At 64.6% G+C, this 21,570-nt stretch overlaps 2 protein-coding genes across 3 annotated transcripts; one reads left to right on the top strand and one right to left on the bottom strand.

Annotated features, from left to right (window-relative positions):
- Nucleotides 1-684: 684 nt before the first annotated feature.
- On the bottom strand, nt 685-2,614 carry SOX18 (SRY-box transcription factor 18). The gene is made up of 2 exons (XM_045443858.1): nt 1,932-2,614; nt 685-1,803 (listed from the first exon to the last, which is right to left on the bottom strand). Exons 1-2 carry the CDS (start codon nt 2,287-2,289, stop codon nt 968-970), a joined length of 1,194 nt encoding a protein of 397 aa, XP_045299814.1. The 5' UTR covers nt 2,290-2,614; the 3' UTR covers nt 685-967.
- A 10,104-nt stretch (nt 2,615-12,718) lies between these two features.
- Nucleotides 12,719-21,185, top strand: TCEA2 (transcription elongation factor A2). Of its 2 annotated transcripts, none has more exons than XM_045443851.1 (10): nt 12,719-12,922; nt 15,954-16,016; nt 16,329-16,434; nt 17,518-17,608; nt 18,812-18,942; nt 19,198-19,254; nt 19,711-19,865; nt 19,936-20,082; nt 20,705-20,776; nt 20,970-21,185. In XM_045443851.1, exons 1-10 carry the CDS (start codon nt 12,851-12,853, stop codon nt 20,976-20,978), a joined length of 903 nt encoding a protein of 300 aa, XP_045299807.1. In that variant the 5' UTR covers nt 12,719-12,850; the 3' UTR covers nt 20,979-21,185. The 2 variants fall into 2 exon arrangements, with proteins under 2 accessions (XP_045299807.1, XP_045299808.1); XM_045443852.1 differs by having other exon boundaries at nt 12,723-12,922; nt 19,939-20,082.
- Nucleotides 21,186-21,570: the final 385 nt, after the last annotated feature.

Raw genomic sequence — 21,570 nt, 5'->3', positions numbered from 1 at the left:
TTGACCTGTCACCGGGAAGCAGCATGGGTGTGACGTGGGGCTGCCCACTCCGGGGACACTGGTTTAAGAATGACAGGGCCCGGCGGCGGGGGTGGGGGGGTGGGCATATAGGTGTCCACCCTGCCAGCCTCCTTTGGAGAGGAGCACAGTCCTGAGAAGTAGTCCCCAGGTGTGAAGGAAGTTGTATTGATGTATTTATTTTTAATTTAACTTAATTTATTTATGTTGAAGAAAGTTTTAAAAGAGCTGAGGATAATGAAACACAGGTGGAGGTGTGGGGGCATCGCCAACCCCTATTACGCTCGAATTAAAAAGGGGGGTTGGGAGAGGAGGGGAATGGAAGGGGGGGGTGGGGAGTGCCTGCACCTCATGCCTCCCACCAACTCTGTCGCGCATCCTGGAAGGATGGAGAGGTGGGTGTTTTGGGGGCCAAGCTGGGTGGCAGTCTCCCAGGAGGCTCTGGGGAACGGCACGGCCAGGGTCCATTCCCCCTTCCCCCAACAACCACAGACTCGGGTGTGCAGAGGAAAGAGCGAGTCACTTTATTGTGGCCTCGCCTGGCCCGGGGTGGGGTGGGGTGGGGTGGGGGGGGTGCAGATCCTGCGCCTCCTTTAAAGCAAACAAATACTGGTATTCCTCATATTGCTACATTGGTGCTTTTGGTCAGTGAAACCCCTTGGAAGAAAAAGTTTAAAAGTTTAATTAAAAATTAAATATGTTGTATTACGTGTATAAAAAAGGCAAAGCGAAAAATACAGCCTGATTCTAGAAAATACACTGCAAGGAAAGCATTAGACGCTTCAAAGAGTTAACCCTAGCAGGGCCAGCCAACAGGTCCCAGGCCTGGGATTCCGGGAAAGGCCCCAGGGCACGTGGGAGGCACCCCCGCAGGGCGCCCGGGAGTAGCCGAAACGCGCGCGCCCTGGAGAGATGCCGGGCGGGCACGCGCGGCGGCGGCGGCGGCCGCTCAACCCGAGATGCAGGCGCTGTAGTAGACGGCGCTGCTGGCGTCGGACAGCGCGGCGATCAGGCTGCTCTCCTCGGGGCAGGACATGGCGCGCGGGCCCAGCTTGGCCAGCGCCACGTGGTACGGGAGCCCGGCGGCGTCGGGCCGAGTCCGGCCGCAGTTGAGGTACTGGTCGAACTCGGTGAGGTCCACGTCGGCCCACAGGTCGGCGCTGGGCCCCAGCGTCTCGGCGCCCTCGGGCGGGGGGCCCTCGGGGGGCGGCGACAGCGGGCCGGGGAACGGGCCGGCTGCGGGCGCGGCCAGGGCGCCGTAGTAGAGGCCGGCGAGCGGCGCGGCGGGAGCGGGCGCGGTCCTGAGCGCCTCGGCCGCGGGCGCCCCGTAGCCGCCGCCGGGGTCCCGGGGCAGCTCGGCGGGCGCGTAGGGCGCGCGGAAGGCTCGGAGCGCGCAGTCCTCGGGCGCCGCGGGCGGCGGGAAGAAGGCGGCCTCGCCGGGCTCCAGGCCGTCCAGCGGCGAGCGCTCGGGCGTGGGCAGCCCCAGGCCGTCGAACTCGGCGCCCAGCGGGGGCAGCTCGCGGAAGGCGCGGGCCGCGCCGGGCGCCGCGGAGAAGGGCTCGGGGGGCGGCGGCGGCGGCGGCGGCGGCGGCGGCGGCGGGGCGGGGGGCGCCAGGCCCGGGAGCAGGAGGCCGGGCTCCAGCCGCCGGGCCTTGCGCGCCTGCTTCTTGCGGCGCGGCCGATACTTGTAGTTGGGGTGGTCCCGCAGGTGCTGCACGCGCAGCCGCTCCGCCTCCTCCACGAAGGGCCGCTTCTCCGCCGCGCTCAGCTCCTTCCACGCCTTGCCTGCGGACCGTGGGTGCGGGTCAGCGGGCCCCGCCCGGCCCCCGCCCGGCCCGGCCCCGGGTCCCTCCCCCCACCCCCCACCCCCCACCCCCGCCCCGCGCCCTTCCCCGCCCGCCCGCGCCCCTCACCCAGCATCTTGCTGAGCACCGCGTTGTGGAGGTCCGGGTTCTGCTGCGCCAGCCGCTTGCGCTCGTCCTTCGCCCACACCATGAAGGCGTTCATGGGCCGCCGGATGCGCGACTCGTCGGCAGCCTGGCGCTCCCCGCGGCCGGCCGGGCTGAGGCCATAGCGCCCCGGCTCGGGGCTTCGCGTCGGGCTGCGCTGCGGGCTGGGCGGCGAGGCGGGAGCGGCGGGCGCGGCGAGGGCGGCGGGGGCGGCGGGGAGGCCGCGCGGCTCAGCGGCGGCCCCGGGTCCCGGGGCCCATGCACAGTCGCGGCGGGCTGGCGGGTCGTCCTGTGCGCCGTAGCCGGGCGGCGATCTCTGCATTCCAGCTGGGCGCGGCCTGGGCGGAACGGAGCGCGGGAGCGCGGAGGGTGGGAGAGCGGGCACTTCGGGAGCCGGGCGCGGAGGGCAGGGCGGACGGCGGTGGAGACGGCGGTGGCCTCGGGCCGGGTGGGCGCCCAGATATAGCGGCGCGGGGCCAATAGGCGGCGGGGCGGGGCGGGGCGGGCTGGGGCCGCCCCCTCCCCGGGGGCTCCCTTTCTTCTCCGGCCCTCCGGATTCCACCGCAGCCTCCTTCGCGCGGCTGCCCCCGCACCCTCTCTGAAGGAGGGACCGCCACCCGCCCCCCTCCCGACACACACACACACAGTGGGAACGGGCCGCCGATGTGGGCTGGAGCTTGGAAGGGGGCGTCCTCGCGGGGACTGTCAGACTTTCAGAGACGAGGTGCCGTCCCCACCCACGGAGTCAGACCCCCGGACGGCAACGGGGGGAGGCTGGCTGCCCACCCCCACTCCCCCCCGTGAGTGGGTCATATTTTAACCCCACGTTCCTGGGAAGCGTCCCAAGAACGCTTCCTGGGGTCTAGCTCAAAAGTACCGGGCACTTTGGGAAAAGCGCCCTGTGTCTCGGGAGAGCGTGTTCCGGATAACCCCGGGGTATCGTGGCCGCCACCCCTCCCGTACGTGTGGAGTCTTCACGACTGGGGGCTTCGAGCTCCTCCTGCCTGTCCATGGAGTTAAAAGAGTCGGTCTTCGTGCCCCCTCCATCACTCCCAAACCCACTGCCAACAGGTCAAACCTCAGCAGTAGGCGCCCCGGACGCTTCCCGCAGTGGGAGGGAGCCCAGAGGGCAGAGGAGCCTCCGGGGAAGGCGCTGAGCCCGCAGCCTTGTTCCTTGCTCCTCCTCCCCTCCGGGACCCGTTGGGGTCAGGGGGTGGGACCAGTGGTAACTGGTTGCCCTGCCCGGCTGGGGCCACCGCTGCCACCTTAGAGTGAAGCTGGATCCAGGGCTGGGGCAGGTGGGGGGGAGCGGGGGAGCCCCTCCCCTGGGCCGCCAGGCCTGCGAGCGTTTCCAGAGGAGCTTCCTGGCAGTCCAGGAGGGGCTTGGGCTCCAGAAGCTGAGGAGTCGGAGGGGTCTCCCTGAGGGCTGTTTCCCTACCCTGCTGCTGAGGGGCGTTCTCTTGGGGGTGGGAGGAAGTGTGCTTTCCAGCTCTGGGGTGGGATCTGAGTTTTCGCTCCTGCACGACTGTTTGCAGCCTGGGAGCTCGGCAGCCCTCCTTCCCGTGTCGCGGAGCCTCTGCCCCAGGTGCTGGCAGCTCCGTGGCTCAGGGCCACGGGTGTCAGCGACCCTGGGCTAGGGCACGTAGGCAGTGCTTGTGAGTGGGATGGCTCCCCCCATTGCCTGCTCCTGAGCTTTCCCCCCCGTGGGAAAGGCCCACAGCCCGACAGGGGTCCCTCAGCCCGAGGGCTGTCGGATGTCCGTCCTGTCCCCTCATCGGGTTCTGTCGTGTAGGGTCTTGTCCGCTGGCCGGAGGACTGGAGCGTCGTGCGTCCCAGACTGTTTTCCGGATGCCCCGGGCCCCAGAGCTTAATCCGCAACGTGGAGCCTGTGCTGGCGTGTACTGGGAGCAGTCAAGGCGCCAGAAGTGGGTTCTCTGGGTCGAGGAGGAAGGTTAGCAGGAAAGAACATGGGGTCCTGGGGTGGCCCCACAGGCCTCCCCAGCCTGGGAGCCCACAGGCCCACAGGCCTCTCCCGGCAGGGCCAGCTCCCGTCCGGCCAGTGTAAGAGGGTGGACTGGGCATCCTGACGGGAGCGGCGATGCGCGAGGAAGACTGTGGGTGGAAGGATGGGTCCCGGGAGCCGGCACCCGGCAGAGACTACCTTTGCCCTGCTGGGTGTGGTCCGGGCTTCCCAGGGCCTGGCTTGGCGCGGGCAGCAGCTCTCTGGGATGACGGCCACCGGGGCTCCGGGAGGAGGCCCACTGGGTCCTCCACTGCGGCCTCCCCCCACATCGGGATGGATTTTCAGTCCCCCCACCCCCACCCCGGGCCCTGCCTGGCCCTCTGCAGCTCCCGAAAGCCCAGGTTTGATGGAGCTGCTCCAGAAGCGGTTACCCAACAGCGGTTGCAGCGCCCAGCGAGCGCTACCTCGCCAAGGCAGTGCCCCGCATCCCCCAGGGCTGCCGCCTCATCTGGCGCCAGCCGAGGACCCTCCCTCTTGGCCGAGTAGCACCTTGTGCTGCTCAGGGGGTGCCAGCTGTCGTGTCCTGTGGGCCGGGGCTGGGTGGGGCAGGAGGAGAGCCTCTCAGGGTGCCCCCTACCTCTTTGGGGTCAGGCTACCCTCCTGTGTGTGCTGTCTGGCAGGGGTGAGGACCGTGGCTCTGGCCCACGGTCCGGACGAAGACAGGGGCGGAGGTGGGGGTGGGGACTGCAGTCGGGGTGGCCCTGACCTCGGAGGAACAGGGCTGGGGGACTCCCCCAGCGCTGTACAAGGGCTGGTGTGGGTGTGGTCAGCTGTTCTGGGGGGAGGGGCATCAGCTGTGCGTGCTTGTGTGTTTGTGTGTGGTCTCTGTGTCTGCGTGGTGGTGAAGGTCTGTGTGTCTGTCTGCCTGAGTGGGGAGTGAGGTTGGCTCTAGTGTTGGAGTCTGCCCAAGGCCTTAGGAGCCAGACAGAGGCTGGACCCTGCCGTGAGATGGGGTCCCACCGGGTGTGGAATAGGGGTCCTGCTCAGTGAAGGCCTCACCCTCAACACCTACCAAGGGAGGGGTCCCCAAGACTTCTCCGGAGTGGCCCCAGCTCTGTCCGAGGTGGGGGTGAGTCGTGAGTCCGGGGCATTCCTCTGCCTCCAGAACCCATCTCTGTCTGACCTGGCCCAGCTTGGCTTCTGCTCACCCTTGTGGGGGCCTTGTCTGCAGCCCCCAGCTCCCCAGACAGAAAGGGGGAGTAGAGGGGCAAGCTTTCCCTGCAAGCGTGGGGCTGGCCCGAGGGCCGAGTGGACACTGCCCTCCCCGCCCTCCACCCACTTCCTCTCTCAGCCAGGACCAGAGAATGCTGGGCAGTCCCCCTCCGTGCTGGGTGGGGGGTTGGCTGGGCTCTGGGAGTGGCAGACCTCCCAGGCGCTGCCCGGGGCACAGACCTCACAGGCTCCCACCCACCCAGCCCTGGCTGCTGCAGGAGCAGGGAGGCTGGGACCAATTACCCAGTCCCTTGGGGCCGGACCCTCCTTCTCCTGGAGGGTGGGGGTGGGGGTCCCTGTTAGACACAGGTCCAGGTAGAAGGGACTCTCTTGTCTTCTGAGACCTTGGCTTTACAGCCAGGCCGCTCGCTTCAGATCCCACCCTGTGGTCGTTGAGACCAGGGCTCTGGGCCCGGCCCTCGTCCCCGTCCTCCTTGAGGCCGCTCCAGGGGCTGGGGCGGGGGCGGGGGGTGGGGGAGGCAAGGCGCAGGATCAGCCTCAACCTTGGTGCAGGGCTCAGGGCTTCTGAGGAGGCTGCCCGATGGCCTAGTACCAAGCGGGCACGTGCATGTGCACGGGGATCCCTCGCCCAGCGACAGGCCTGGTTCAGGTGGACATGGGAGCTCATGGCTGAGGACAGCTGGCTTGCCCCGCCCCGTGCCTTCTTGCTCTCGGCCCTGGGATGCTGGGCCTGCTGTGCACAGAGCCACGGGGGTTCTGAACTTTGGGCCTTGCCCCTGGGAGAAGGTGGGGGTGGGGGTGAGGAAGCAGGTCTGGGTGCTCAGGCTCATAGGCAGCAGCCCTCGAGAGTGTCGGCTTTGGCGTCACAGTTGGCCGCAGTCGTGTGGACCTGACTCCACAGGCTGGGCTGGGTGTTGTGGGAACGAGGGTGGCAGCGTGCTCTGGGGGGTGTCGGACCGGCTGAGGGTCTCGAGCCTTTTGGATGAGCAGAGGGGGTGGACGTGATGGTGTCACTGTGGGCCCTTCAGGTGCTTGGGGAGGGTCTGCCCCTGAGTGCTGGGGAGGGGGGGGGGGCTGGCAGGGCTGAGCAGGTGGGGGGGGGGCGCTTCTCTGGGTTGAGAGGCACAGGGCCTTGTGGGTGTCTGGAGGGCGACAGATGAGCCTTGGGTCCCACGTGGGAGGAGTGACTTCCGTAGACGGTCAAGGTGCCCAGGCTGGGGTGTTGCGCCGAGTTGGGGTGTTGGGCTGTGTGAGCCCTGGGGGGGGGGGGCGTTGTGTGGCCATGTGTGTCCTGGGGGTTTCTGCGAGCTGTGTGGGCCCCACTCAGGCTCAGCAGGGGCTCCATGGGAACCGGGCTCTAGGTTTCCGTGGCAACAGCAGGGAGGAGCCAGGAAACGCCAGCTCAGGAAGGAAGGCCACAGCTGTGAGGAGGGAGCCGAGGGCCAGGCTGCCTGAGCAGGCGCCAGACACTCTGTCTGTCCGGTCGTCCGGCGGGCCAGGCCTGGAGCTTCTGTCCCACTGTGCCCCCAGTGCCCCCCAGTGAGGGCACAGGGCAGCTGCTGGCATGGCTGTCTTTATTCACATCAGCGTGGCCTGGGCCTGGGTCTGCTGGTGTCCTAGCCCTATAGGACTTGTGCCCTGCACCCCCCCGGCCCCCCAGGGGCTCTTGGAGAAGCAGAGGGGGTTGCTGTCTGTGTGTCCCGCGTGGGGAGGGGGGCTGCGGGTATCCTGGGCAGTGCCCACCCTGACCTCTCTGCCCTCGGATGGCTGGGCCTCTCTCCTGCCAGGGTCTGGTGACAGTCCTCAGCTGTCCTGGGAATGGCGGAGAGAAGGCGCAGAGCCCCCCGAGGGCCCTGCAGCTATACGTCTTTGCTGCTGCCGCCCCAGCTTTGCTGACAAGTGGCTTTGACAAGTGGCCCTCACTCAAGGGCAAGGATCATTCATTCATGCATTCATTCGTTTGTTGCTATGTGCCTGCTACGAACCCAGCTCTGTTCTATGAGATGGGGGTCTGGCAGTGGACGAAACAGACCCAGGTCCTTGCCCAGGGCTGGGGGTGCGGTTTCCTGTTCCGACAGAGAGGGACAGACCGTCAACAAATCCACGAGCAGGTTAGAATATGGGGTGCCAGGCTGTGATGTGCGAGAAGGGTGCTGGCAGATGTGGAAGAGGAAGGAGGGGCTGTGTCGGGGGGGCTTGCGACCTGTTGTTCCATGAGGTCACTTTTGAGCCAACCCCAGAAGGAAACATGTGAAAGAGATGAGGGGATGCACAGAGAAGAGTGTTTTACACAGCATGAGCAGCACGTGCAAAGGCCCTGGGTCACAGAGGTGTGCCGGTATGTAGGATAAGTGGGGAGTGCAGAAGGGAGGGGACAGGTTGCTGTGTGGGGCCTGGGAGGGTCTCTCTCTCTTTTTCCTCTGAAGGAGAGTTGGTCACTTTAGGAGGGTTTTGAGCAGAGGAGGGGTGTGATGTGACTTAGTTCTCACAGCCTCAGCTCAGCTGCTGTGTGGAGATGTGCGGCTCAGGAAGGATGGACTTAGCATCGGGAGAGAAGGGGAGGGGGGCGGCTCCTGAAGCAGGCCTCGCTCCTCAGCTGAAAAGTGCCTCCCTGGGGAGTTTCCTTGGTCCCCCTCCAGGAGGGCAGGATTGGTGTGCCTGGACCCCTGGGAGAAGCTACCTTGGGGCCCCCCGGGTTTGGTGCCCTGGGAGTGAGACTGCCTCCTTTCGCCCATGGCCCGTGACCACCCCCGACACCCCCACCCCCCACCCCCCGCCTGGGGCCCCTGGGGATGGGGAGGGTGGAGTGGCCGCCAGGCTGGCTGGCAGGGCAGGGAGGCTGCGTTTCTGGGAATTGTGTGGGGGGAAGCACATTGTTAGAGCCTGGAGCAGGCCGCCAGGACTGCATGTGGCCTCTGGGGGATGCCTTCTGCCTCCCCCAAGTGCTGCCTCTGGGGGAGGGAGCTGGGCCTGGGCCAAGGTTATGGGCTGGACTGGGGACTTTCCTATAGATGCTACCCTGGGTGGGCAGCTCTTCCCATTCTGCAGACCGGGAGACTGAGGTCCAGAGAGAGGGCTGCTGCAGCGGCAGAGCCGAGATATCTGCTGGTGCACGGGATGAGGCCTCTTGCTGGGCATGAGTCTCTGGTCACTGCCCTGCCCGACCTCAGAGGCCAGGAACTGAGGGAAGCCCTGCTGGGGTTGGCTGGGGTCACGGCCCCGCAGTGACACCGTGGTGGCCGCCCTGGCGGCCTGGGGGTCTGGTGGATGTAGAAACAGCTGGTCACCTAGGCCCGGGGAGAGCTGCCTAAGGGTAGTGGACAACGTGTGGGGGCTTCTGGGGCTGCAAGATGCCCCCACACCCCGTGGCCATGGGAAGCAAGAGGTGGGGCTTGATGTGAGTTCAGTTGGTTGGGCCTTCCCACTGAGGCCCCTGCCTCAGCCAGAAAGGAAGCACGGATGCGACCTGCTTGGGTCATGGCCGGCTTTGGGCGAGCAGGGGGCGGGGGACACGAATAGAAAAATAAATGGCCTGAGCTTCCGATGTTTCCGGACTGAGGATGGGGGAGGGGCAGGCCTCTGGGCCAAAGGTGTGGTCCAGCCTATGTGTGGTGGACCCTGGGGGTGTCGCTGGGGTGTCCCCAGGTCCCTGTCAGGGCTGTGCCTCCCCCCGAGCCCCCAGGGTAGGGCCGGGCCCCACACAGAGGAGGGCTCCTGAGGGCGGGCCCGTGCATCTGTCTTCTCTGGGGGCTGCCCCATGGCGCCGTCTTGGGTACCATCACTTCCAGGCGGCCTGCGGAGGGTCCGGGAGGGCCTTCTGGAGTAAGACAGGCAGGGTGGGTCTGGGAAGGAGTGCACGCTGCCTTCCATCCCTTGGGGGCTCCTCTCTGCTTCTTGCTGGTTCCCCTTCACCTCTGACCTCCGATCGGGAGCTGCTGGACCTCCACCCACACGTCTACGTTTTCACGGCTCATGGTCTCCTAACCCAGCCCAGCCCGGACCTGCCTTGGCTCAGCTCTCAACTCTCTGCCCCCACACCCCCTCCCCTGCTTCAGCCCATCTTAGCAGGAGATGCTGGGAGTCCTGGAGGGAGGGCCCCATCTGGTTCTAGATCTGTGGGTCAGGCCTTCAGCCTAAAGCAGCAGGAGACATGAGCCCTGAGCTGGCCCACCAGCCCTGAGCTGGTGGGGGTGGGGCCTGCCTTTAGGGCTCCCTTGCTGGGTGGTGGCTGGTAAGTGTGGGTCTCCTACTGCCCACCCACTGCGGGTTATTGTTTTTTCCTTCCTTCACGAAACACGTGTTTACTGAGCAGCTATTAGGTGTCTTGGGCTGAAGATGCGGGTGGAACGAAGGCCTGGTTTTCCCAGCTGACGGTCCTTGGGAGCCAGCGCGTGGACAGTCCCAGGGGGTTTGGAGTGTCTGTGCACGTGCGCCCTCAGGTATGGCCAGCGTGTGCACACGTGAGCAACTGTCTCCCCTGTTGCGTGTGGCTCTACGGGGGAAATGAAGTCCTTCGTTTGCAGAGGGGTCAGGGTAGGAGGCCTGGACCAGGAAGGGGACCACGAAGGCCCCCGCCCTGGAGTCCCCTAGTAGGGGTACCCCCCTGGTAGGGATACAGCGAGCTTTACATACCACTCCCCCCGGGAGAACCCCGTGGTTGTGACGCTGCCCTCTTTGACCAGTTTTCTGAGGGTGCTGGATGGCCCCAGGGGCTCAGGCGGCTTGTTGGGGAGTAAGTTCCCAAGGTTGAAGAGGGTCCACGAGGGGTCTGCGGTGGGCTGTGATCATCCTAAGCAAGGTTCCAAAGGTCGTGAACTCGTGAGGGGCCCCGTGACCAGGAACTTCTGAAGTGGAATACTGAGAATTTTGGGGTTGGTGGGTGCTGCCCTAGCGAGGGTGGGATCCACCTACAGGCCCCACAGGTGAGGGTCTCTCTCCACCACTAAGCACAGCCCCACTCTGGCCACTTCTCAGTTGTGGCCAGAATTGGCCTCCGAAGGGGTAGGGTGGTGGGTAGCTGGCTGGCCTGCTGGTCTGTGGCTCCCTCCCGCCACCTAGAGGCCGCTGCTCGTTCCTCAAGGGCCACAGAGGCCTCCGGGCAGGATCACCCTACTTGGTCCCTGGGCACTCATGCATGCAGCATGGGGCCATACCCTGGACTGCACCATGGCTCAGGGCTCCTGTCACAGGGGAAGGGCTGTGGCCTCCAGGTCTCCAGCTTGGGAGCACCCTGCCTTCTCTGCCACCCGGCCCCACCTAGTCTGTCCTCCTCCCCAACACCTGCCCCACCCTGGGCCACCCCACTGCAGCCTTGCAGCCCAGTCTTTTGCTGGAGACCACCTGGCTTCTCGTGGGGGAGAAAGGGCCCAAGGCAGGAGGTCCAGGATTCCCACTGTGGCTGCGTAGCGGAAGGGCCCTAGTTCTCAGCTGACAGCCTCTTCTCGGGTCCATGACCTTACTCTGGTGCCATGTAATGGGGCCCGAGCAGAAAGTAAAATGCATAGGGTTACAAAGGAAACCAGGTACAGTGCAACACAGCTACCAAAAGATTTCCTAAAACGTGTGATACAGAAACCTAAGCGCTTCTTTACTGCTGCAGATTCCGGCAGCGGTGACCACCTGGGGCATCGGCAGGATGGCCGTGGAGGGAAGTGGCTCCCATCTTGTGCTGTGGCCAGTCCTGGCACTGCTGTGAGATGTGGGCCATCGCTTCATTCAAAACCAAAGGGACAATGCGCTTCCACTAGAGGTCAGCGGGAAGGACGTGAAGATTCCTTCCCACCTGGTTTCTTCCTGACAGGGTGTTGGTCCCTGAGCCCCAGGTTGAGACTGCGTCCTGCTCTCCCTGCCACCCCACCAAGTCCGCCTCTTCAGCTCCGAGACCTGCCCCGTCTCCCCCTAACCCCCCACAGTCCCTGTCCTGTGACTGCCTCTGTTCTTCTCAGCAGCGTGGACAAGGTCACGGAGCTGGGCACAAACTCCAGACCACCAGCCACCTCCCAGTCACGGCTCCTCTGCACCATCTGCACACTTGGAACCCAGCCCCCCGGCCTCCTGAGCCCCTGCCCGCCTCTGGGTGCCCACTGTTCAGAGTCCACCCTGGTTGGCCACAGTTCTGTGCTTCTGCCCCTGTGGACAGAGGGCAAAGACCTCAGGGCCCCACCCTTGGGTTACAAGAAGCAAAGGTCTTCATTCTTCACCAGCTCCCTAGGTCACGCGTTAGAGTCACATTTTTTTTAAGGTTTATTCATTTTTTGAGAGAGAGAGACAGAGCACGTGCAAACGAGCAGGGGAGAGGCGGAGAGAGAGGGAGAGACAGAATCCCAAGCAGGCTCCACACTCACCATGGAGCCGGACGCAGGGCTTGATCTGACAACAGAGGGACACCATGACCTGAGCTGAAATCAAGAGTCAGAAGGTTAACCGACTGAGTCACCCAGGCACCTGGTCTCGCAATTACTTGGCCTGAAATTTAGCGAATGTGGGGCCCACAACGCTACAGACGTCAGTTCTCTGGCTTCTACCCTCTCCCTAGAACTGTGCCCTGTCCAGCAAACCACTCAGCATCTGCATCACTGAGGAAGGGGCAGACATCTGGAGGGGATGCGAGCTCTGCCCCTCCCCAGCCCTCTCACGGCCAGCGCCATCCCTCCGACTTGAGTACCGTGTGGCCACTCCCAGGGACCTCCAGCAGCAAAGGTGACCACTGAACTGCTCACGCTGTGTCCCCTGATCTGTTGTTCTCAACGCATGATTTGTATCAACTCACATCGTCCTGAGAGCAGCCCTCTGAGGCAGACAATGTTACCATCTTCGTTTCACAGATGGGAAGACCGAGGCGCACAGCGGTTAACGACTGGTCTCAAGGGCAGAGCCCGGGATTCACAAGCCGGTAGCTGACTCCTGAGGCAGGAGCCTTGCCCAAGCGGCCTCTCCAAGTCCCCCGGCACCTTCTGAACCGCAGCCCCGGCTTCTTCCAAATCCTGCATCCGGCTACTGCTCCCTCCCACCTCCGGGCGCCCCGCACCAGGGCTCAGGGGCCAGAATCCAGGCCAGAGAGCGCAGGGGGTCCGCGCAGGCTTGGGGGTGGGGTGGGGTCGGGGGGGGGGGGGTCTCCCGCCGGGCCCGGCTGTCCCCGGACGGCCGAAGGTGGAAGAGGAGCGTTCGAAGCGGATGGAGATAGGGGACGGACCCCAAGGTGCCTTTGTGGGTCCCACGTATCTGGACCCCGGGCAGCTCCCGGGCGGAGGGCCGGGGTGGGACTTTCTCGGGGTCGCGCAGGGGCCGGGACTCACGTTCCGGCCTCGCGCTACCGCAGCGCCCTCCGCCGGCTAACCGCCTCGCGCGGGGGCTCGTGGGATTGTGAGTCCTTCGGCCCCGTCGTCCTCCGGCGACGGCCCGCGTCAGGACTACACTCCCCAGGAAGCCATGCAGAGCCGCATGGTTTCTGGGAGTTGTGGTTCAGCGCGTGGCGAGCGCGCGCGAGGCGGGCGGCCGCGAGAACTACATGTCCCAGGACGCAGCGCGGCGGCCGCGGGGGCCGGGGGTTTGAACGGAGGGTCTCCCGCCCGCGGCTGGGCTGCGTCGGCTGCGACGGGTGCGGGAGGCGGCGACGGCCGGGGCAGGGGGTCTAGGCCCGGAGGCTGAGGCTGGCGCGGCGGGCGCTGGGGGCCCTGCCCCCGTGTCGATGATGGGCAAAGAAGAGGAGATTGCGCGGATCGCCCGGAGGCTGGACAAGATGGTGACCAAGAAGAGTGCGGTGAGGGGCGCGGGCCGCCAGGACCCCGGGACCCCCGCCCCGCCGACCCCTGCCGAGCCTGCCGAGCCCCCTTCAGGGTCGGGGAGACCATCCGAGGGGCAGGACGAGACCCCGCCCCAGCAGAGACTCCCGGGACGCGGGGAGACCCCCGTCGGTGGCCGAGACCCCTGCCCTGGGCCAGCCCTGCCCTTCACTCCCGCACCCACGGCAGAGGCCGCAGTCGGGCCTGGACCTTGTCCCTGGAGCCGCCCTCTCTGGACTCAGACCCCAGCTACCAGGCTGAGATCCCGCAGACCTGAGACCCGTCTCCTTACTTGCCCCCTAACTCCGGACTCCCCCACCCCACCCCTACCGGGGCCGGCCAGCGGAAGCATTCCTCGGTCCCGCCCCTCAGGCCTTGCGGAGTCCCCAGCCCGTTCAGACCTTTCTTATTGGCTGCCCCGCCCCCCCTTGCCTTCCTCCTTCTCAGCCTGGGCATCCTCGCAGTTTCCCTCTCGCTCTCAGGACTCTCCGCAGACAGCTCCCCCCGCCCCCCCCCCCCCCCATCCCGACTCAGAGCCCTCTGCCCCACCCTAGGTCTCCCACATCCTTTCTCAGTGTGCAAGAGTTTGGAGTGTGAGATTGGACCCCCTTTTCTCCTGGAGCTACAGCGCTTAACTCTGTTGGGCCTGGGGTTGTGGCCCTCATACCCCTTCACAAGCGGGCCAGAGGCCTTTCCTGGTGGAGAGGCCCCCCTTTTCCTCTGTATCTGTCCCTGCCCTACAAGAACCAGATTTCCCTAATAAATTCTTTCCCTTCCTTAGCCAGGACTCAGCCAGCAGCAACTGGGGAGTGGGTAGATATGTAGAGACCCCTGCTTAAGACCCTTGGGAGGTCTGGTGAGCCTGGCCTGGGAGTGCTTTGGTGCTAGAGCCCCCCGCCCCCGCCAGCTGTGCTCGCTATGCTGCCTGGCCTCTGTTGTCCTGTGGTCAGTGAGCCTTTGTAGGAGGCTGTGTCATGATCCCTAAGAGGAAGCAGGTAGATGGGGTTCCAACTGCAGCCCCTCTTCAGCTTTGAGATTTTGGCAACCTGTGTACCGTCACATGGACGCATCCTTAGTGGGTGGCACCTGCCTTTAGGATGTTGGGAGGGGTCCTGGCTGGCTTCCCGAGAGGCTGAATAAACACAACCTGCCCTCCCCTGCAGACTAAGAATAGGGAGGTGGTGGAGGAGGCTCAGTCACGGGCCTGAGATGCCTGCACAGCCGCCCCAGGGCTGTCTGCCTGCACTGGTGCTTCGGGTGGTTTTTGGGATTAAGCAGGCTCGTCCTGGGTCCCCGGTGACCAGGTTCTGGACAGGGGTCTACACTGGGGCCAGAGGGGTGGCTGGCTCCTACTCATTCATTCATCCAGCAGGCAGCACCCCCTCCACACACATTGTCTTCATACCCCTGGGAGGCCGTGGGCAGCACAGAGCAAGGGTGTGGGAACAATCTTTAGCTGTTTCCAGAGATGACCAGAGAAAGAAGCTGCTTCCTCTCTTGGAAGGAGACAGCACCCCCCAGGTGGGGACAGAGATGGGTTATAGAACCCATGGAGGGCTGGTTGGGGCCAGGTAGAGCTGGGAGGAGGGTGTATCCAGGTCGGAAGCACAGCCACAGCTTGAATAGAAGCTCCAGGGGAGATTGAGGAGGGGGCGTCGACCACCCTCTAGACTGGGAAGGCAGTCTAAGGGGTTTGGGGGTGCTGTGGCATGGGCAGTGAGAGCCAGCGGCGGTTCTAGTCCCTGTGAGGCTTCTTGGGGATTTGGGAGCCATGATGGGAATTGTGTTTATGCCTCTGGTCTGGAGCCCACGACAAACTGACCTTACACAGCCCAAGGCTCTGTCTCAGGGAAAAAGATCAGTGAGCAGCACTGTGTCCTTGGCTCTGACAACCATCTTCCTTCCCTGAGGAGATCACCTCAGGGCTGGACTCTGCACAGGCTGAGGGGCAGAGCCTGCTGGGGGTGACAGGGAGGGGGCTGCAGAACAGAGGTGCCACCCAGATTGTGGGCGGGTGGGGGGGCCGGGGGCGGCTGGCAGTGGGGCCAGCCCTTCCCACGGCCTGTGCTGCAGGACATGGGGCTCTCACAATCTTGGGTGGCTGGTCAGGTTACTTCTGTCCCCTTCATGTCAAGGGAGAGACCCATACATTAAAACACACCGGTGTGTTAAAAAGTGAAGCATCTGTGGAAGAGAGCAAAGCAGGGGAGGAGGATGGGGGTGTTGCATGGGTTGTGATTTCAGTTTTAAGTAGAAGAGGTCTTGCCAGGAAGGTGTCATCTGAACAAACTTTTGAAGGTGGGAGAGTACAAACCTGTAGATATTTGGGAGGGATTTCTATGGCAGTGGGGGCAGCAGGTGCAAAGGTCCTGGGGCAAGCAACTTGGCACACTTGAACATTAAGCTGAGCCTCGAGTGGAGAGAATGGCCCATTTGGGCATGGCATTGGCATGGGAGAGAGCTTTGAAGAAACAAAAAGCTGTGGGGTGGGAGGGGCAAGGTGGAAAGGTGGCTGGCCTGAGGGTTCAGGGAAGGCCTGGAGGGCTTGATGAAGGGCGAGGCCACAGGACTTGAACCTGGACATGGTGTCGGTGTGGGAGTAGAGCGTTTGGCCTCAGCAGGGGCCACTGATCCTGCTTGGGTCGCCCCCTCTGAGCAGGTAGGGGGGCCACCTCAGGGTATGCTGCCAATCCACCTGTCCTGAGACCGGACAGGACAGCGGGTACCCCTGGGGCCCCACACCGGCACCTGGGTGTGGCACTGCTGCCAGAGAGGGGCTGAGGTCCTTGACGGTGTTTCCCAAGGCCGTGGTTTGGTCAGTGACCCAAAGTGCTGGGATTGAGTGTACAAAGACGCTTTCCTTCTCGTCCTGGCCCTCCCTGGGCACCTGACCACAGGTGGATCTCCGTTGTCACTGTTTGTGCCCCCCCCACCCTTGTGTGTGGGAGGAGGTGGGATCATCCCACCAAGACCTCGAAGCCATTTATGAAGGTCCCCTTCTCCTTCCAGGAGGGAGCCATGGACCTGCTGCGGGAGCTGAAGGCCATGCCCGTCACGCTGCACCTACTGCAGGTAGGGCCCTGCCCGGGACAGCTCCTGGGCACCTGGCAGGGCTTCCTGGCCCGTGCCCTGGGCCTTGGTTGGCACAGGCGTCTGTCCCGGAAGAGACCGTCCCTGCCTTTGTTGCTGAGGAAGACGAAGGGGAGTCCACAGATAACCCACCCTGTTCCTTGCCGAGGCTCCTGGGTTCCCCATGGGACAGTAGCCCTCGGAAAGGCCGTCCACCTCACAAGCTGGTCCCCGCCCCCTGCCCTGTGGGAGCCTAGGAGGGTCTGCGAGAAGGGTCTGACTGCTGCCGCTCAGCCCAGGCTGCTTGCCTTGCAGTCTACGCGCGTCGGCATGTCCGTCAACGCCCTGCGGAAGCAGAGTTCTGATGAGGGGGTCATCGCGCTGGCCAAGTCGCTCATCAAGTCCTGGAAGAAGCTCCTGGGTGCGGGTCCAGCAGCAAGGCTGAGAGCTGGGGCGAGGGGAACCCTGAGAAGCGCCGGTCAGCACTGTGTAGGGTGCTGGCAGTGCTGTCCCTGAGCCAGGGCCACCTGGGAGCGGGGGTGTGACAGAACAGGTCCAGGAAGGCTTGGGGCTTGGGGGGAGAGGTGTTCCACGTAGAGCAAGGAGAAAAGAAAGTTCAAGATAGGAGCAGGACTGCATTGAGGGTGGCTGGGGGGCCCTGCAGGGGCCTGGCACAGGCAGGTGGTCACACTGAGCGGTGTCAGGGCGGCTAGAGGGCAGGGAGCTGGAGGAGATGTGGGGGGAGAGGAAGAGGGGAGAAGGTTTAGGGGGCAAGGGAGAGAGGAGAGGGGGCACAGCCACTCCGCACAGGGTGACTGGGGGTTGCAGAGATGCCGACTTTGGGACCCTGAGGCCCCCCCCTCCACCCCCCACCTTCCCAGCCTCTCCTGGGCTCTATCCCAACCCTTGCGAAATAGGGCTTTGTGTCCTGGGTCTCTTCTACTCCCGCGTGGCCATTAGCCCACGTGTTGGACAAGTGTGTTTCTCCTGGTGGTGTGGGGGCTGCTCCTTATCCCGTGGGCCGGTCCCCAGCACAGGCTAGGGTTTCAGGAACCTTGTGGGGGCGTGCTCAGTGGATGGCAGTTCTCTGTGACCCCCAAGGCCCAGTTGAGGAATGACCATGCCTCATCATGCTTCATCTGTGGGGGCTGTCACTCGGGGGGCTCCATACTCAAGGGTCACTTTGGGCAGATGGCAGTCCTCCCTGCCTGGATGGGCAGTGGGGTAGACCCCAGAGAAACCTTACAGGTGGTCTGTTTGAGGAGGGGGGTAGGAAAGAGGGGGGTGGGGGCTGTCTTGGGACCTTCTGAGCGGGGAGAACAGAGGGCCCCAGTTGTGGAAGACTCAGCAGCTAGGGGCCCCGGTGGGGTTCGGGTTGGTGGCCTAGGGCTGGTGGTCTGGCTAAGGCTATGTCTTCGTGGTGATCCGCTCCCTTCCCTGGCCTGGGACTCCCCTCTGGCTCTGCCTCTCCCTAGCCAGCCTCCCCCTTTCCTGGCACCTGCAGATGCTTCAGACGCCAAAGCCAGGGAGCAGAGGAGGGGCGGACCTCTGCCCGCATCGTCCTCGAAGGAGGCCCCTGAGGCCCAGGATCCCAGGTAGCGTGCATCTGGAAGGCAGGTGCACACCCTCCTGCCCCCTGGGTGCCCCGTGCTCGGCAGATGAAGGTGCTGGTTTCCCTGTGCCCTGGGTCTGCTGAGGCCATACGAAGGCATCAGCCCTTTCGGTTCCTTGGAAGGGAAGGGACTTTCCCCAGGGAACCTGGCCTGGTCGGCCTCTTGCTGCACACTTCTCTTCCAAAGCTCCTCTGGAACTTTCTAGCCCCAAGCGTCTGAGAGGTGAGGCTGTGTCCACCTGGCTGCATGGAGCTCCTACGTGTCCTGAACAGGCCTGTGTGTGTGTGTGGGGGGGGGGGGGGGTGCTGTGCCACCCCTCTGCCCCAGCTGCACATCCACGTCCTGGGTCTGGTTCTCACTGGCCCGCTCTGGCCAATCCCCCTCAGCCTGGTGTCACTTTGCTTCTGGACTCTTTTTCCCTTGGGTGCCCCAGCCTGCAGCATGATGCGAGTTCTGGGGGCACTGAGGTCTCGCTGCTGCCACCCCAGAGAGGGCAGCCATGGAGACTGGGGGTCCTCTGGGGGTGGGCTGTGGCCAATAGGCTGCTTTGCGTCTGACCCCACTGGGCAGAAGGGGCGGGGGGCCAGGAAGGGCTGAGCCCTGGATTTATAGCGTGGTTGCAGGGCCGTGGGTTCGTCTGCTCCCCCTGCACGTGTTGTTATTCGTCCAGGAGGCCCCTGCTCCCACTGACTTAACCTGGGGGCCGCAGGGTCACTCACAAGATGTAGGGCTGTGAGGAGAGAGGGCTTGGTGGATGCAACCTGGTCGTCAGGTAGCTCGTAGGGAGTGCCCAGCGCCTCGAGGGGCATCTGCGCTGGGCACGGCCATCCGTGGTCTCGGGCAGCCACCAACACCCTCTGCCTCTCCCTGAAATGGCAGCTGGTCTTGAGCAGCGTGGCCCTGCGTCCGGCCTCCTGGAGGGTGGAGACCGTTACAGGTGATGCGGCCCCAATCGTGCCCTCGTTGGGAGAGTACACCCCACCCGGTTGGCTTTACCGCCTCTGACCAACTAGGCAGAGGGCATGGGGGCATGGGGGGCTGGACTGCAGGCGGGAAGGACCGTGGGCTGCTGTCAAGGTAGAGCGACCAGGATGGGGGGGATTGCGGCCGTATTGCTGGCTTTCCTGGTGGGGACCGGAGTGTCATGGGGGTATGCGTGGCCCGAGCGGGCCTGTCTTTCTCCAGCCGCAAGAGGCCAGAACTGCCCAGGATGCCATCGGCCCCGAGGATCACCACGTTTCCCCCGGTGCCGGTCACCTGTGATGCCGTGCGCAACAAGTGCCGTGAGCTGTTGACCGCCGCCCTGCAGACGGACCGTGAGTGCCCTGGCGGGCGCCGCACAGCCTGCCTGGGGGTCCTGACTCCTAATGCGCACCCAGACTTCCGGGGTGGCCCGGACTCTGCCTGCCCCCAGCGGCCTGCGTTTAGAGGGACCGTTGAAGCTGGCCCCGGGTGGGGGGAGGCAGGGGGTCTCTGGGGTCACCAGAGCAGCCGGATCCTGGGCGTCAGGTGCGGGGCAGGCTGGAGGTGGTGGAGCCAGGGGGGCGGCTAGTCAGGGCTGCTTCTTGCAGATGATCACATGGCTGTCGGTGCAGACTGCGAGGGCCTGTCGGCCCAGATCGAGGAATATATCCTTTGCGCAGGGGTTTGGGATCTGGGGCTTTCTGGTCGAGCTGTGAGGCCAGCCAGGCCCTGCTTCCCCTGGGGGCCACCACCCCAGTGTCCTCACCGGGTGGTCGGTCAGTTGGGTGGGCTCACCCCTCTTGACCAGGAGGGCCCTCCCCAGACCTGCTGAGGGATGGATTCTGCCTGCTGGTGGGGCAGGGGTCACTGGGGCTTTGAACCTGCAGCTGGGCCTTAGCCACGGGGCGGGGAGGGGGTCTGGTGGCGGCCCCGCCCGGCAGCCCTTCCCCTCACTGCCCGGCGTGGGTGGGTACTGAGTTGCTGGGCTCCCCTTCCCCTCCCAGCCCCTACCCCGACAGGGCCCCCACGAGGAGGCCCTCACTGGCCTCCTTCGGCTGGCCCAAGGGGGTGGGTGGAAGGCAGAAGCACTGGCCTCTGGATAGGTCCTTAAACACCTGCACGTATCTTCCGGGACGTGGGGAACACGGACATGAAGTATAAAAACCGTGTGCGGAGCCGCATCTCCAACCTCAAGGACGCTAAGAACCCCGACCTGCGGCGGAACGTGTTGTGCGGCGCCATAACGCCCCAGCAGATCGCTGTGATGACGTCAGAGGTGAGTCCTGCGGGAGGGGTGCGGGGGCCGCCCCTGTGAGCAGCGGGTACGTACACGGCTTCTTGCCCAGGAGATGGCCAGCGACGAGCTAAAGGAAATTCGGAAGGCGATGACCAAGGAGGCCATCCGAGAGCACCAGATGGCCCGCACGGGGGGCACGCAGACAGACCTCTTCACCTGTGGGAAGTGCAAGAAGAAGAACTGTACTTACACGCAGGTGAGCTGCCGCTGGCCATCCTCCCGGGGTCCCAGGGACCTGAGGGCAGCAAGAGGGGTGCCCGCACCTGCCCCCGGTTCTGTGGGGCGGGGACTGCGCTTGGGTCCGGACACATGCGCTGTGAATGTGTACTGACCGGGCCGGGGAGAGGGATAGCCAGCTTTGGGACCTCCTCCTTGCCAGCACCCTTGGTCCCCAGTAAGCAGTGTCTCAGGCGGTGGTTTGCTCTGGGCACTAAAGTTGGGCGGGGGCGGGGGGGGCTGGCCTCAGCCAGCACGGAGGGGCCGTGAGGAACGTTGCACTGGCAAGGGAGTGGGTGTGGTAGGCTGCCTGGCGGTGGCCACAGGACTGTGCTCAGGCCCGTGGAGGTGGACACTGATGTGGACCTCGGGACATGTCAGGGGTCCCTGGTAACGGGAGAAGGGTTGGGGTGGCTGGAGGGTTGGAGTTACTGGCGCAGCCTCAGCACAGGTCACCCACAGGGGCCTGGGGGCTGCGATACCGCCCCTACCCCAGGGCATGGGTAGCCTCCCCAAGTTGTCACTTGATGGAAGGCTTGCTTCTTGGGGCTTCTTGCTATGAGTGACTGACCCCTGGGCCTGGGGTGGGGGGGCTCTCACAGGTGCAGACCCGCAGCTCTGATGAGCCCATGACCACCTTTGTCGTCTGTAATGAGTGTGGAAACCGCTGGAAGGTAGGTGGGTGAGCCTTCTCCGGACGCGGGTGTCTCCAGCCTGTGTGGGATCTGTGTGATGTGAAATGGGGGACAGCTATGCCCAGCCAGCCTCCCGGGACTTGAGAGGCGGTGGCTGGAGACCCCAGCCCTGACTCTCGCCCTGCGGGGGTCACGGGGGCTGCGTGGTTGATGCCTCTCCCGTCTGCTGCAGTTCTGCTGAGCCCTCGTTGACATGTCTGAAGCCTTGGGCCGTGCCCAGTGTTGGCCATGGCCTTCCCTGCGTCCTCTGTCGACAGACATAGCTTCTGGAGACCTGCCCTGTGCCTACCTGAACTTCCTCAGAGGGCTGTGCACCCTGCCTCCCACCCTGCCTGCAATACACCTTTCTTCCTCTTTCCCCCAAATTATTAAATGTTTCTTTTTGCCATGGTGTTGTTCCTGGCCCTTGGTTCTGGTGGGCCATGCACGGTCTTGGGCTGTGACCTGGGCCGCCCTTGCCCCCCCACCACTGGGGACAGCCCTCCTCCCTGGGATCAGGTGACACTGAGGTTTGGCCCTAGTGGAACAGAGGTGGAGGGAAGAGCCCGCTGGCCTTCGGAGGGGCCTGGTGATCCCGGGAGGGACCCAGATTCCTGCCTGTGTGTGCCCATGGAGGAGGGACAGGTGCAGGGGCGCACAGCATAAGCATGTGCAGGTGGGAGGGGGCCTTAGGACACAGAGGATCCAGGGTCTCATGAGCCTCCCCAGCCACTGTAGCTCAGGGCCCAGGGCTCGTGGGCAGGAGGCTAAGTCTGGGTCTCCAAGCCATCCAC

This window comes from Leopardus geoffroyi, chromosome A3, assembly GCF_018350155.1.
Source record: "Leopardus geoffroyi isolate Oge1 chromosome A3, O.geoffroyi_Oge1_pat1.0, whole genome shotgun sequence".
Classification (NCBI taxonomy): Eukaryota; Metazoa; Chordata; class Mammalia; order Carnivora; family Felidae; genus Leopardus; species Leopardus geoffroyi.
Note: the sequence above shows the minus strand (reverse complement) of the source record. Positions and strands in the feature narration are given on the sequence as shown.

Coding starts and splice junctions, on each gene's coding strand:
- TCEA2 (XM_045443851.1), top strand. CDS start 12,851: ATGATGGGCAAAGAAGAGGAGATTGCGCGGATCGCCCGGAGGCTGGAC. Junction 12,923..15,953: donor TGGTGACCAAGAAGAGTGCG/GTGAGGGGCGCG, acceptor TTCTCCTTCCAG/GAGGGAGCCATGGACCTGCT. Junction 20,083..20,704: donor AGAACTGTACTTACACGCAG/GTGAGCTGCCGC, acceptor GGGCTCTCACAG/GTGCAGACCCGCAGCTCTGA.
- SOX18 (XM_045443858.1), bottom strand. CDS start 2,289: ATGCAGAGATCGCCGCCCGGCTACGGCGCACAGGACGACCCGCCAGCC. Junction 1,804..1,931: donor GGTGCTCAGCAAGATGCTGG/GTGAGGGGCGCG, acceptor CACGGTCCGCAG/GCAAGGCGTGGAAGGAGCTG.